Below are 12,413 nucleotides of genomic sequence, written 5' to 3' on the forward strand. Positions count from 1 at the left end.
GATCTTGGCTCCTGCAACCTCTGCCTCCTGGGTTCAAGCAATTCTCCTGTCTCAACCTCCCGAGTAGCTGGGATTACAGGCACGGGCCACCAGGCCCAGCTAATTTTTGTATTTTTAGTGGAGATGGGGTTTCGCCGTGTTGGACAGGCTGGTCTCAAACTCCTGACCTCGTGATCCACCCGCCTCGGCCTCCCAAAGTGCTGGGATTACAGGTGTGAGCCACCGCGCCTGGCCAGTTGGTACCTAACTCTTAACACCTTTCCTTGCCGTCAGGTCCGAGCCACCCCCTTCCCACAACCCCTGTTCCTCTGGGGAATACACTGTTTTTGCACTTTACCTCCCTACCAGCAGCTCTTTCCAGATTGCAGGGGCGAGCTGGTGGGAAGCTTGCAGATTGTTTCGCACTGCCGTGTAATCTGTGTGCTTGTCACTGGGGTCTGTTCTTCCTTGAGTTGGTACAGTGAAATCTGCATTGAGAGTCCCAGGGCAGTCATTGCCACTGTACTTTGTGGGCTGGCTTGCCTTCTTTATTATTTCTTCTTTAAAATAAAAGAAAATGGGAGTTTGTTCTGGTACAGGTCCTGCTGTCCCTTTGCAGGGAGCTTCATGGCGTGTTTTTGTTTGTTTTGGTTTTTGTTGTTGTTTTAGTACTGCAGAATCTGGAGAATCTCACTTTGGAGAAACAATGATTTAGAAAGATCCCCCTTTAGATACTCCCAGGGTCCTCTGAATAGCTGAAGTGTTCCTTTTTAGTATTAGAGTTTTCTACCATGTGGGAAAGAACCATTTCTGAAGTTTGCAATCAGACTTGTGATTTAGCCTCTTCTGTTAGTGATCGAGATGATTATTCGACAAATGATCATGTTGGTGCAGTTGTGTTACTGGAATCTTTGGCTTGCTTCTGTGCCCAGATTGCTGGAACTTCTTTCCATATACTTGAAATTACATTTGTAATAAATTCTCCATGTTTAAAAGAAATACTGGTCTAGGTGCAGTGGCTCATGCCTGTAATCCCAGCACTTTGGGAAGCCGAGGTGGGAGGATTGCTTGAGCTTAGGAGTTCGAAACCAGCTTGACCAACATGGTGAAACTCCGTCTGTACAAAAAATACAAAAATTAGCGGGGCATGGGGGTGCACACCTGTAGTCCCAGCTCCTTGGGAGGCTGAGGTGGAAGGATCACTTGAGCCAAGGAGGCAGAGGTTGCGGTGAGTCATGATTGCACCACTGTGCTCCAGCCTGGGCAACAGCCAGACCGTCTCAAAAAAAAAAAAAACAAAAAGGAAAAAGAATGGAAACCTTGAAGTCCTCTGTTCTCCCAGGAGGTTGCCATTATTATCATCATCATCACCTTGTGTTTTTCTGTGTCCTGCATATCCAGAGAGATCTCTAGGAAACACCCAGTATTATTTTGTTTCCTTGTGTATGACATATACTGTAAATATCTGTCTTTGTTACTCAAGGGTGTCTTAGATGTTTTTTATATTGGGATGGAAAGATGGAGCTCTTTTTAACAGCTGCGTGATATCCCATGGTGTGGACATGCTGTAGGTTACAGAGCTGTCTTCTCAGTTCTGTTGTTTCTGTGCTTGGCTTTCACAAAATGATTGTTCCCTTGAGCTTCCTTCTACAAGTGGCCATGGGCTGTTAAGGAGAATGAGGTCTTGGTAGCTCAAGGCAATGCGTGCGTTCTTATTTTCCCAGCTTGCACTCTCTCATGCTTGGGCCAATTGGAGGTTTTCTCTTTTCCCCCCTGCCTCCGCTCCCCTGCTGTTAGGTTTTAGCGGCTTATCTGGTCTGGGCTTAGAAATTAGATACCCTTTAGTATAAAATCAGAGTCCATAGGCTCTGAGAGGATTATCTGAGAAAGGGTGCAGGAATTTTCATGCCCACACATAGTGAGCTCTGTCGCGACTCCTTGGGATTGTCGGTTTTTGTGTTTTGGCTTCCTTCTGGGATCCTGGATCACGTTTTTGGCAGTTGAGGGTACTGTCTGACCGGGCTCCAGCTGGGTAGAATGTGGGAGTGTTGCATAGAATTTTGAGAGTGAGATCTATAAACACTTGGGTCAAATTTCAAGAAGATAAAGTTCTGTCAGACTTCAAGGTCCATCTGAGTGTTTGGCAAAACAAAAAAGATACCAGTTTTAAATTAAGCAGTAATTGCTCTGTTCTGGTTGTTGGATATTACTGAGCCAGTCACATCAAGTCTGTTATCCCTGGACTCACAGCAGAGGGGGAGCATTGTAAGAGGCAGGAGATTCTGCAGCTGAGCTTCAGGCATGGGCAAGACTAAGGAACTGAGTTCCCCGCCACCCCAAGACCACATTCCGTATTATAATCTCTGAACACAAAGGGCAGCCCTGGAGAGCCGCGGCTCCCATATTCTGCAGTTAAATCCCTCAGAGTGGGGGAGAGGCACACAGCCTTGGCAGGCAGAGTTGATGCTGGAGAGACAGATGCTTTTTCTGCAGCATTTGGTGAGGCTGCCTCGGGCTGGCATTTCTGTTGCCACATTCTCAGCAAAGACTGAACACCCTGGCCTGATCTCGGTGGTGAAAGAGCTCCCGCCAACACGGGCAGCCTTCTCACAACGGCTCGGCCTTTCCCTAAAGAAAGGTTTAGTCCAGAAAGGACTCAGTGGGACCCAGGTGGAAAGGCTGTCTTGAGCTCATTCATCTGAAGCTTTTATTGTGTGAGAGGTCCTAGTCGGGTTCGGCTTTCCCAGATAAAGAAATCACTGTTGGCTGGGCGTGGTGGCTCACACCTTTAATCCCAGCACTTTGGGAGGCCGAGGTGGGCGGATCACGAGGTCAGGAGATCGAGGCCATCCTGGCTAACATGGTGAAACCCCATCTCTACTAAAAATACAAAAAAATTACCCAGGCATGGTGGTGGGCACCTATAGTCCCAGCTACTGGGCAGACTGAGGCAGGAGAATCGCTCAAACCCAGGAGGCGGAGCTTGCAGTGATGCGAGATGGCGCCACTGCACTCCAGCCTGGGCGACAGAGCGAGACTCCGTCTCAAAAAAAAAGAAATCACTTGCATAATTTTGTTGACCCCTCAGACCATTGCCAGGAAAATGGGCCTTTGGTTTTTCAGTTCAACTTCAGTCTTACACTGCAAGTCTGCAATGAACCCGGAGAACTATTTCTTCCCACTCTTAAGCGTCTCTTCCCATTGCTCTTCACTTCTACCAGTTTGGTTTTCAGGATTCCCTGCCCCGGTGGGAGATAGCTTAGGCCAAAGTCCAGACTCCCTGTTCGTCTTCCTTCCTGGGACCATTTAGGTGGATGGTGAGTCACACCATGGATCCTACTGGTAATTCCTAGTAGCTCATGCTCAGTTTGAAGGTAGGTGATAGAAAATATTGTGCCCTAGAATGTAGAAGTCCTAGAAAACCCCAGCAAGTTTCCCTTTTGTCTTAAGCTTTCACTCCACATTCTAAAAAGCAGAGTTGGCTGGGCGTGGTGGCTCACGCCTGAATTCCTAGCACTTTGGGAGGCCGAGGCGGGTGGATCACCTGAGGTCAGGAGTTCAAGACCAGCCTGACCAACATGATGAAACCCCCATCTCTACTAAAAATACAAAAATTAGCCAGGTGTGGTGGCACACGCGTATAATCCCAGCTACTCAAGAAGCTGAGGCAGGAGAATCGCTTGAACTTGGGAGGTGGAGGTTGCAGTGAGCCGAGATCATGGCACTCGCTGCACTCCAGCCTCTGGAGGAGTGAGACTCCATCTCAAAAATAAAAATAAAATAAAAAGCAGAGTTGAGCTAGACAGAATGTAAATTAGTGGTGCACAGGAAACCAGCCTGGAGACATGTTTTATTTGATTAATTTAGTATCTTTTTATTTTTTTTTTAGACAGTCTCACTCTGTCACCCAGGTTGGACAGCTCAGTGCAGCCTCAACCTCCCGGGCTCCTCCCACCCCAGACTCCTGGGTAGCTAGGACTACAGATGTGCACCACAACACCCGACTAACTAAAAGCTTTTTTTAGAGACAGGGTCTTGCTTTATTGCCCAGGCTGGTCTTGAACTCCTGGGCTCAAGTGATCCTCCCGCCTTGACCTCCCAAAGTGCTGGGATTACAGGCGTGAGCCACCGCGCCCAGCCTTGTCTGTTGCATTTATTTCTGAGCTTGCCTTGTTTTTCTTGTGCTTGGTGTGCTTCACTCAATTCTTTATCTGCCTCCATAGTCTCTCTTGTTATCTAATCCCAGATACACACATGTATGCACACTTACTGGAGTTTGTGACCCTACTATGACATTTTGGTTCTGTTAGTGGAAAAACTGATCACCTGGAAAGGTTTCTCTTTTTCTCGAAGCAATTGAAATAACCCGTGTTTAAAGATAAACGTCTTCTGTTTTCAGATAACTAAGAAATTCGTCAAAGGCTCTACAGAGAAGAACAAGCTCAGACTGCAAAGAGTAAGACATTTTCCCTGAAATAGAAAATTAACCTGCTGTGCTTTTTGCATTAAATAGTAAGCAAAGCCCTTTGGAGTTCCTTTGGTCTAGTTTTTACATTTTCCCCAGCCTTCTCTGACCATCATTTTGATTCCTGCTTCATTTTAAGTACTTGGACTTCATGGTTTGTGGATTGTGTCGTTTTTTGGCTTGCTGAGTGTGTCCTAAGGTTTTGTGTGTGGCCTTTTCTAAGCTTTTATCAATAGTACTACCACTGTCTTAATGGTTCAGTATCCCATTGTAGCTTCAAATTACCTTCCAAAAACCCAGTCCATTCCTTGTAGTCCTGTCTCTTTTTTTTTTTTTTTTGGGGGGGGACAGAGTCTCGCTCTGTCACCCAGGCTGGGGTGCAGTGGTGCGATCTCGGCTCACTGCAAGCTCCGCCTCCCGGGTTCACGCCATTCTCCTGGCTCAGCCTCCCCAGTAGTTGGGACTACAGGCATCCACCACCACGCCTGGCTAATTTTTTGTATTTTTAGTAGAGACGGGGTTTCACCATGTTAGCCAGGATGGTCTCGATCTCCTGACCTCGTGATCCGCCCGCCTCGGCCTCCCAGAGTGCTGGGATTACAGGTGTGAGCCGCCGCGCCTGGCCAGTCCTGTCTCTTTCACTTATTCCTAAGTGCTATAACATCTGAATAGCCTCTACACTCGATGGGTGGTTATCCTTTAGTGACTCTCTGCTTAGTCTCCTATTCTGTGGGGGGCATCACCACGTTTTCCACACAGCAATGCAGGGGGCTTTTGTTTTGTTTTGTCTTTGAGACGGAGTCTTGCTCTGTCACCAGACTGGAGTGCAGTGGCACGATCTCGGCTCACTGCAACCTCTGCCTCCCGGGTTCAAGCGGTTCTTCTGCCTCAGCCTCCCGAGTAGCTGGGACTACAGGCACATGCTGCCATAGCCAGCTAATTTTTTTTTTTTTTTTTTTTTTTGTATTTTAGTAAAGATGGGGTTCACCATGTTGCCCAGGCTGGTCTCAAACTCCTGAGCTCAGGCAATCCGCCCGTCTCAGCCTCCCAAAGTGCTAGGATTACAGGCCTGAGCCACTACACCTGGCCGCAGGGGGCTTTTTACTTATTGCTTAAAGGTTAGAGAAATTGAACATCATGTCATACCGAAACAAACCAAAACTCCAGGGAAGGCCTCTGGGCTTTGCCTATGCAGTGCCAGCTCACAGGAGGGGCCTGGTGACCATGGGCTCTGCGTTTACTGAGTGTTTCCTGAGCTCCCTGATGTTCACTGGGCGTTTCCTGAGCTTCCTGATGGCCACACTGAGTTTTTGTGGGTCAGATTTGGGGTTGATTTTTATTTTATTACTTTTTTTTTTATTGAGACAGAGTCTCTGTTGCCCAGGCTGGAGTGTAGTGGTGCAGTCTCGGCTCACTGCAGCCTCTACCTCCTGGGTTCAAGCGATTCTCCTGCCTCAGCCTCTCGAGTAGCTGGGATTACAGGCACAAGCCACCACGCCTGGCTAATTTTTTGTATTTTTAGTAGAGACAGGGTTTCGCTATGTTTGTCAGGCTGGTCTCAAACTCCTGACTTCAGGTGATCCACCCACCTTGGCTTCCCAAAGTGCTGGGACTACAGGTATGAGCCACCACGCCCGACCTGATTTTTATTTTTACAGTTTATCTCATTCTTTGGAACAAGAGCACTTTTTAAGCTCATTGGAACCTCCGAGTCCCGCACACCGGGTTGGGGAGCAGAGAAAATATCCAACGGCGGCTGAAGAAATCTGATTCACCTGCAGTTTCTAGAAGCCTTCTATTTCCTGCTTAGCAACAGGGTGGGAGACTCTTCTCTACGCAGTTATGTTTATAGTCTCCTTGTTCAGTCCAGACGGTCACCTTCCTCGTGTGTCTCGTATATCAGATGCAGTCACACAGGACACTGGCAGGAAATGCACATCAGACTTCTTCCAGGCTGTGTCTCTGTGGCTTTCGTTAAAGCTACCAGAGATGTATTGGAACACATTTAGAATATTTCCTTAGAGACAAGGGCAGATATCCTAACCCAAACTGAAAGCTGAGCTGTCAGGCTCCAGACGTGTGGGAAGCCCATATTGGATGAGAGGTGGTCCTCATGCAGTGTTAGGAGCGGACACCTGTGGAGCCGGGCAGGTGAGCGTTTTTTTTTTTTATTTTGAGACAGTCTCGCTCTGTTGCCCATGCTGGAGTGCAGCGGCGTGATCTCGGCTCCCTGCAACCTCCACCTCCCAGGTTCGAGCGATTCTCCTGCCTCGGTCTCCCAAGAAGCTGGGATTACAGGCACGTGCCACCATGCCCAGCTAATTTTTGTATTTTTAGTAAAGACAGGGTTTCACCATGTTGGCCAGGCTGGTCTCGAACTCCTGACCTCAAGTAATCCGCCTGCCTCGGCCTCCCAAAGTGCTGGGATTACAGGTGGGAGCCACTGCGCCTGGCTGAGCATGTTTAACATTGAACTTCAGATTACGTAATGACTGAGTCTCCCAGGCCACTGCCAAGTCTTTGGAATGAGAAACGTAGTGATGAAGTGTTACTTCCTTAAAGAATTTGAAACAAGGCTGGGCGTAGTGGCTCGCCCCCATAATCCCACACTTTGGGAGGCCAAAGTGGGAGGATTTCTTGAGCCCAGGAGCTTGAGACAAGCCTGGGCAACGTAGTGTCTCTACTAAAAAGAAAAAGAATTCCTGGGCTGGTTGCAATGGGTCATGCCTGTAATCCTAGCACTTTGGGAGGCTGAGGTGGACAGATTGCTTGAGCGCAGGAGTTAAAGATCAGTCTGGGCAACATAGTGAGACTCCATCTCTACAAAAATTAGCCAGGTGTGGTGACGGGTGCCTGTGGTCCCAGCTACTCAGGTGGCTGAGGCAGGAGGATTGATTTGAGCCCAGGACGGAGGTTGCAGTGAGCCAAGATAGCATTGCTGCACTCCCTGCAGCCTGGGCACTAGAATGAGACTCTATCTCCAAATAAATAAATAATGTTTTTTTATTTTGTTTTTCAGACAGAGTCTTGCTCTGTCACCCAGGCTGCAGTGCCGTGGCGTGATCTTGAAATGCCTTGTGGGTTTAAGCGATCCTTGTGCCTCAGACTCCTGAGTAGCTGGGACTATAGGTGTGCGCCACCACATTCAGCTAATTTTTTTGTATTTTTGGTAGACTTGGGGTTTCACCTTGTTGGCCAGGCTGGTCTCAAACTTCTGGCCTCAAGCAATTTGTCTGCCTCGGCCTCCCAAAGTGCTGGGATTATAGGTGTGAGCCCCCTGCACCCAGCAGGATTGTGTTTTAAATGAATCTTATATTGAATTGCCCACAAGTACCAGGACACAGGGCTAATTCTTAACATTTTTCTCATGATGGAAGGAAGCATAATGGATTATGAAAATCACTTCTGTGGCTGGGTGCTGGGGCTCACGCCTATAATTCCAACACTTTGGGAGGCTAAGGCAGAAGGATTGTTTGAGGCCACGTGTTCAAGACCAGCCTGGGCAACACAGCAAAACCCTATCTCTAGGAAAATTACAAAAATAGCTGGGTATAGTGGTGTGTGCTTATAGCCCCTGCTACTCAGGAGGCTGAGGTGGGAGGATCACTTGAGCCTGGGAGGTCGAGGCTGCAGCCAGCTGTGACTGCACCACTGCACTCTACCATGGGCAACAGAGTAGACTTTGTCTCAAAAAAAATAAAATCACTTCTGTGTAAAGTTGTTGACTGGAGGCTCCTCCTGGAGCTGGTCTCTGAATTCTTATTTATTCATTTTTTTTTTAACTGAGTCTCACTTAGTTGCCCAGGCTGGAGTGCAGTGGTGTGACCTCAGCTCACTACACCCTACGTCTCCTGGTTCAAGTGATTCTCCTGCCCCAGCCTCCTGAGTAGCTGGGACTACGGGTACCCTCCACCACACCTGGCTAATTTTTTTTTTTTTTTTTTTTTTTTTTGAGACGGAGTCTCGCTCTGTCGCCCAGGCTGGAGTGCAGTGGCACCGTGTTGGCTCACTGCAACCTCCGTCTCCTGGTTTCAAGCAATTCTTCTGCCTCAGCCTCCCCAGTAGCTGGGATTACAGGCGCCCACCATGCCTGGCTAGTTTTTTTAAAAATATTTTTAGTAGAGATGGGATTTCACCATCTTGGCCAGGCTGGTCTTGAACTCCTGACCTCAGGTGATCCACTTGCCTCGGCCTCCCAAAGTGCTGGGATTGCAGGCGTGAACCACCGCACGCAGCCAATTTTTGTATTTTTAGTAGAGACAGGGTCTCACCCTGTTGACCAGGCTGGTCTCAAACTCCTGACCTCAGGTGATCTACCCACCTCAGCCTCCCAAAGTGCTGGAATTACAGGCGTGAGCCACCATGCCTAGCCTTGGTCCCTCAATTCTGTTCATCCCATCCAGGCCGTGCTGTCCTCCATGCTGTGAACCGAGCTTCCTCCTGGGAGTTGGAGGGAGGGCCACCTGTCACTTGCCACACTGTCTTGTAGGATCAGGAGCGTCTGGGCAAGCAGCTCAAGTTACGTGCAGAAAGGGAAGAAAAGGAGAAGCTGAAAGAGGAGGCCAAGCGGGCCAAGGAGGAGGCCAAGAAGAAGAAGGAGGAAGAGAAAGAGCTTAAGGAAAAGGAGAGGCGGGAGAAGCGGGAGAAGGATGAGAAGGAGAAGGCGGAGAAGCAGCGGCTCAAGGAGGAGCGGCGCAAGGAGAGACAGGAAGCCCTGGAGTGAGTGTCCTTGGAGGCCATGCTGGGCCCGCCACCCTGCTGCTGGATTCCGCCCGCTCCTGGCCACTCTGATGGGGCCTTTCCACTTCACAGGCAGATGGCGGCTCCCTTCAGTTCCTTCCCATTTCTCCTTCGTGAGGTGCCCGTGGGGCCCTGACGTGGGAGCGGTGGAAAGCAGCTCCCTGCTCTTTAGTGCTCCCCCACGTCCAACTCACCCTGGGCCCCTTGTCTCTGCTGTGACCATCCTTCCAGTTCCCAACGAACTTAGGCATTTGCATTGCAGGATTGTGGGTTTTGTCTGTGCTAATTGTGCTCTGACTGGCTAAAGTTTTTTATATATATTCTAGTCCCAGGAAGAATTTTATTGACTGTTTTCCATTTTTATTGTGAAGACCTATGTAAAAGCCTTATACTAGACATGAAAATAACTTACATTCATTTAATGTAAAATGAAATACTTGCCATATACTAACAGTTGAGTGCTGCGGTCCCTTCCAGAGCCAAAGCAAAGAGTTGGCTGAAATGTCATTTGCTGTCTCACAGGGCTAAACTTGAGGAAAAAAGGAAAAAGGAAGAAGAGAAACGGTTAAGAGAAGAAGAGAAGGTAGAGTGTTTCCCACAGAGCTTCCCCATCCCAGCCCGTTGGAGAAGCAGATGCCCAAAGTGGAATTCTTGCCACAGCCGTCACCTAATATTCTCTTGGTTTGGGGAAACCAAATGGCGCCCGCAGGGAGGGCGAGTCTGTCTAGATGCATTCTTGTTGCTTCTTCCCAGTGCTGGCTGTCACATGCCTACTGGCCCTGCAATCCTGGCACTTCTACCCACAAGGGCGACTTGGACATTTTGAGATTGGCTGGCTCGGTTGCGGGTCCGTGGGTTTTGAGAGCTGAAAATCACAGTAGTGCCTTTAAGCTAAAATGCTTGACGTTCGGTTCTGGGGGCCTTTGCACGTTTTGCAACACGTACTGTTCCTCTTCCTCTCCTCTTTCTCATCACCATCTCTTAACATCACAGCGCATTAAAGCAGAGAAGGCCGAAATCACGAGGTTCTTCCAGAAACCAAAGACTCCACAGGCCCCCAAGGTGAGCAGCCGGCTGCCTTTGCTTTTGGGTTTCAGCTCTGCTAGACTTTTCCTTTCTGAAAATGCAAGGGTCTCTCCCCAGCCAGCTTCTCTCATTAGGAGGGAGGGAGCCTCCGGTGACCTAGGGCACTTCCATTTCTGGTTAAGTCTTGAGGCTCAATATTTTGTCCTTCACTTTGTCCCAAAGAGGTAAAAAGTGGCGTGTCTGATTAAACAGTGCTGTTTTCAGAGGTTACTTCATGAATAATTTTGTGTTAGGCGTAAGAGAAATTCACCATGTTTTTACCCTTGGGAAACTTAGGCTTAAGGGAGCATGTTTAGCTGTAAAACAACAGTAGAATTCACAAAGGTTTACTTTCCCTGCCTGGCGTCGGTCACCTGGCATCTCAGACCTTCTGAGCCACCATCTGTGCATGGAAACCGCAGCCCTCCTTCCCCTTTACCCAGAGGGAGCCCATCTCCAATGTTAGGGGTCCTTCAGTGCCTTTCCCTGCTCCACTCACTGTATTTATACACATGTGTACTTAGCTATCTCAGATTTGTGCCGTGTCGCCACATTTAGATGTATTTCATTCTTTTTAATGTAACTGGCCTTTATTTATTTTTTGAGGAAGGGTCTCACTGTCACCCAGGCTATAGTGCAGTTGCACAATCAAAGCTCACCACAGCCTTGACCTCTCAGGCTCCGGTGATCCTGTCACCTCAGCCTTCCCGAATAGCTGGGACTACAGGCATGTGCCACCATGCCTGGCTAATTTTTTATTTTTATTTTTTTTGAGATGGAGTCTCACTCTGTCACCCAGGCTGGAGTACAGTGGTGCGATCTCAGCTCACTGCAACATCCACCTCCCGGGTTCCAGTGATTCTTCTGCATCAGCCTCCCAGGTAGCTGGGATTACAGGCACATGCTACCACACCTGGCTAATTTTTGTATTTTTAGTATAGACGGGGTTTTACCATGTTGGCTAGGCTGGTCTTGAACTCCTGACCTCAGGTGATCCGCCCGCCTCAGCCTCCCGAAGTGCCGGGATTATAGGCGTGAGCCACCGTGCCTGGCCTAATTTTTTAATTTTTTTTTGTAGAGACTGGGTTTTGCTATGTTGCCCAGGCTGGTCTCGACGACCTGGCTTCAAATGATCCTCCAAACGTCGGCCTCTCAAAGCGCTTGGATTACAGGTGTGAGTCCCTGCACCTGGCCTGTCCTTTTATTTGTATGTTGAGACATTTGATAGCAGTTGTGTATCCTGAAGGTGCACAATGTGACATTGTTGTACCTACACATCCTATCGTGACAGCCAGAGATCCACATCATGTATTTTTACTGCCGCATAATACTTCATAATGCAATGATATGGTTTCTCTCTTTTTTTATAAAAATTATTTATTTATTTAGAGACGGAGTATTGCTCTGTCACCCATGCTGGAGAGCAGTGGCGCCATCTCTCGGCTCACTCTAACCTTTGTCTCCCGGGTTCAAGCAATTCTACCTCAGCCTCCCGAGTAGCTGGGATTACAGGTGCCTGCCACCACTCCCAGCTAATTTTTTGTGTTTTTAGTAGAGACGGGGTTTCACCATATTGGTGACGGGGTTTCACCACCAGGCTGGTCTTGAACTCCTGACCTCAGATGATCTGCCCATCTCAGCCTCCCTAATTTTATTTTTAGTAGAGACTGGGTCTCACTGTGTTGCCAGGGCTGGTCTCGACCTCCTGGTCTCAAGCATTTCTCTCGCTTTGGCCACCCACCGTGCTAGGATCACAGGCATGAGCCACAGAGCCTGCCACTATCTCAACCTCTTTGCCCCTCAGTGGTGTAGGGGGGGTCCCTGCGCATGCTTCTCTGCACACATGCATTCCTCTGGGACAGCCAAGTAAGCATGAGTTCACCTCTAGGACAAAATAGCGTATTGCTGAAGCGTCATGAGCCATGGCCAGAGCGCGTGCCAGATGGGAAACTCAGATGTACATTCCCGGCGATGTGTGGAAATTTCCTCCCCATTCTCTGCTATCACTGCAATTTTTATGGGATTAATTTTCTTTTAACTTTGCCAGTCTGATGGATTTTTAAAAATTGACATTGTTTTACTTTCCATTTTTACTTGACTCTTGGTGCAGTTGAGCATCTTTTTCTGTTCGTTTGCCATTTTAGTTCTTCTATGACTTGCCAAT

At 48.5% G+C, this 12,413-nt stretch overlaps 1 protein-coding gene across 3 annotated transcripts in view; it reads left to right on the forward strand.

The window, feature by feature from the left end:
• CHAF1A (chromatin assembly factor 1 subunit A) overlaps window positions 1–12,413 on the forward strand; it is a 36,572-nt gene that overhangs the window by 10,566 nt on the left and 13,593 nt on the right. For 2 of the 3 annotated variants that reach the window (XM_034944858.3, XM_034944859.3), the window contains exons 4-7: window positions 4,379–4,435; window positions 8,934–9,163; window positions 9,707–9,767; window positions 10,178–10,246. In XM_034944858.3, the coding sequence (XP_034800749.2) occupies window positions 4,379–4,435; window positions 8,934–9,163; window positions 9,707–9,767; window positions 10,178–10,246 (417 nt within the window). The remainder of the gene's footprint in view (window positions 1–4,378; window positions 4,436–8,933; window positions 9,164–9,706; window positions 9,768–10,177; window positions 10,247–12,413) is intronic. The other variant, XM_034944861.3, reaches the window with a different exon arrangement.

The sequence above is a fragment of the Pan paniscus genome, chromosome 20 (genome assembly GCF_029289425.2).
Source record: "Pan paniscus chromosome 20, NHGRI_mPanPan1-v2.0_pri, whole genome shotgun sequence".
NCBI lineage: Eukaryota > Metazoa > Chordata > Mammalia > Primates > Hominidae > Pan > Pan paniscus.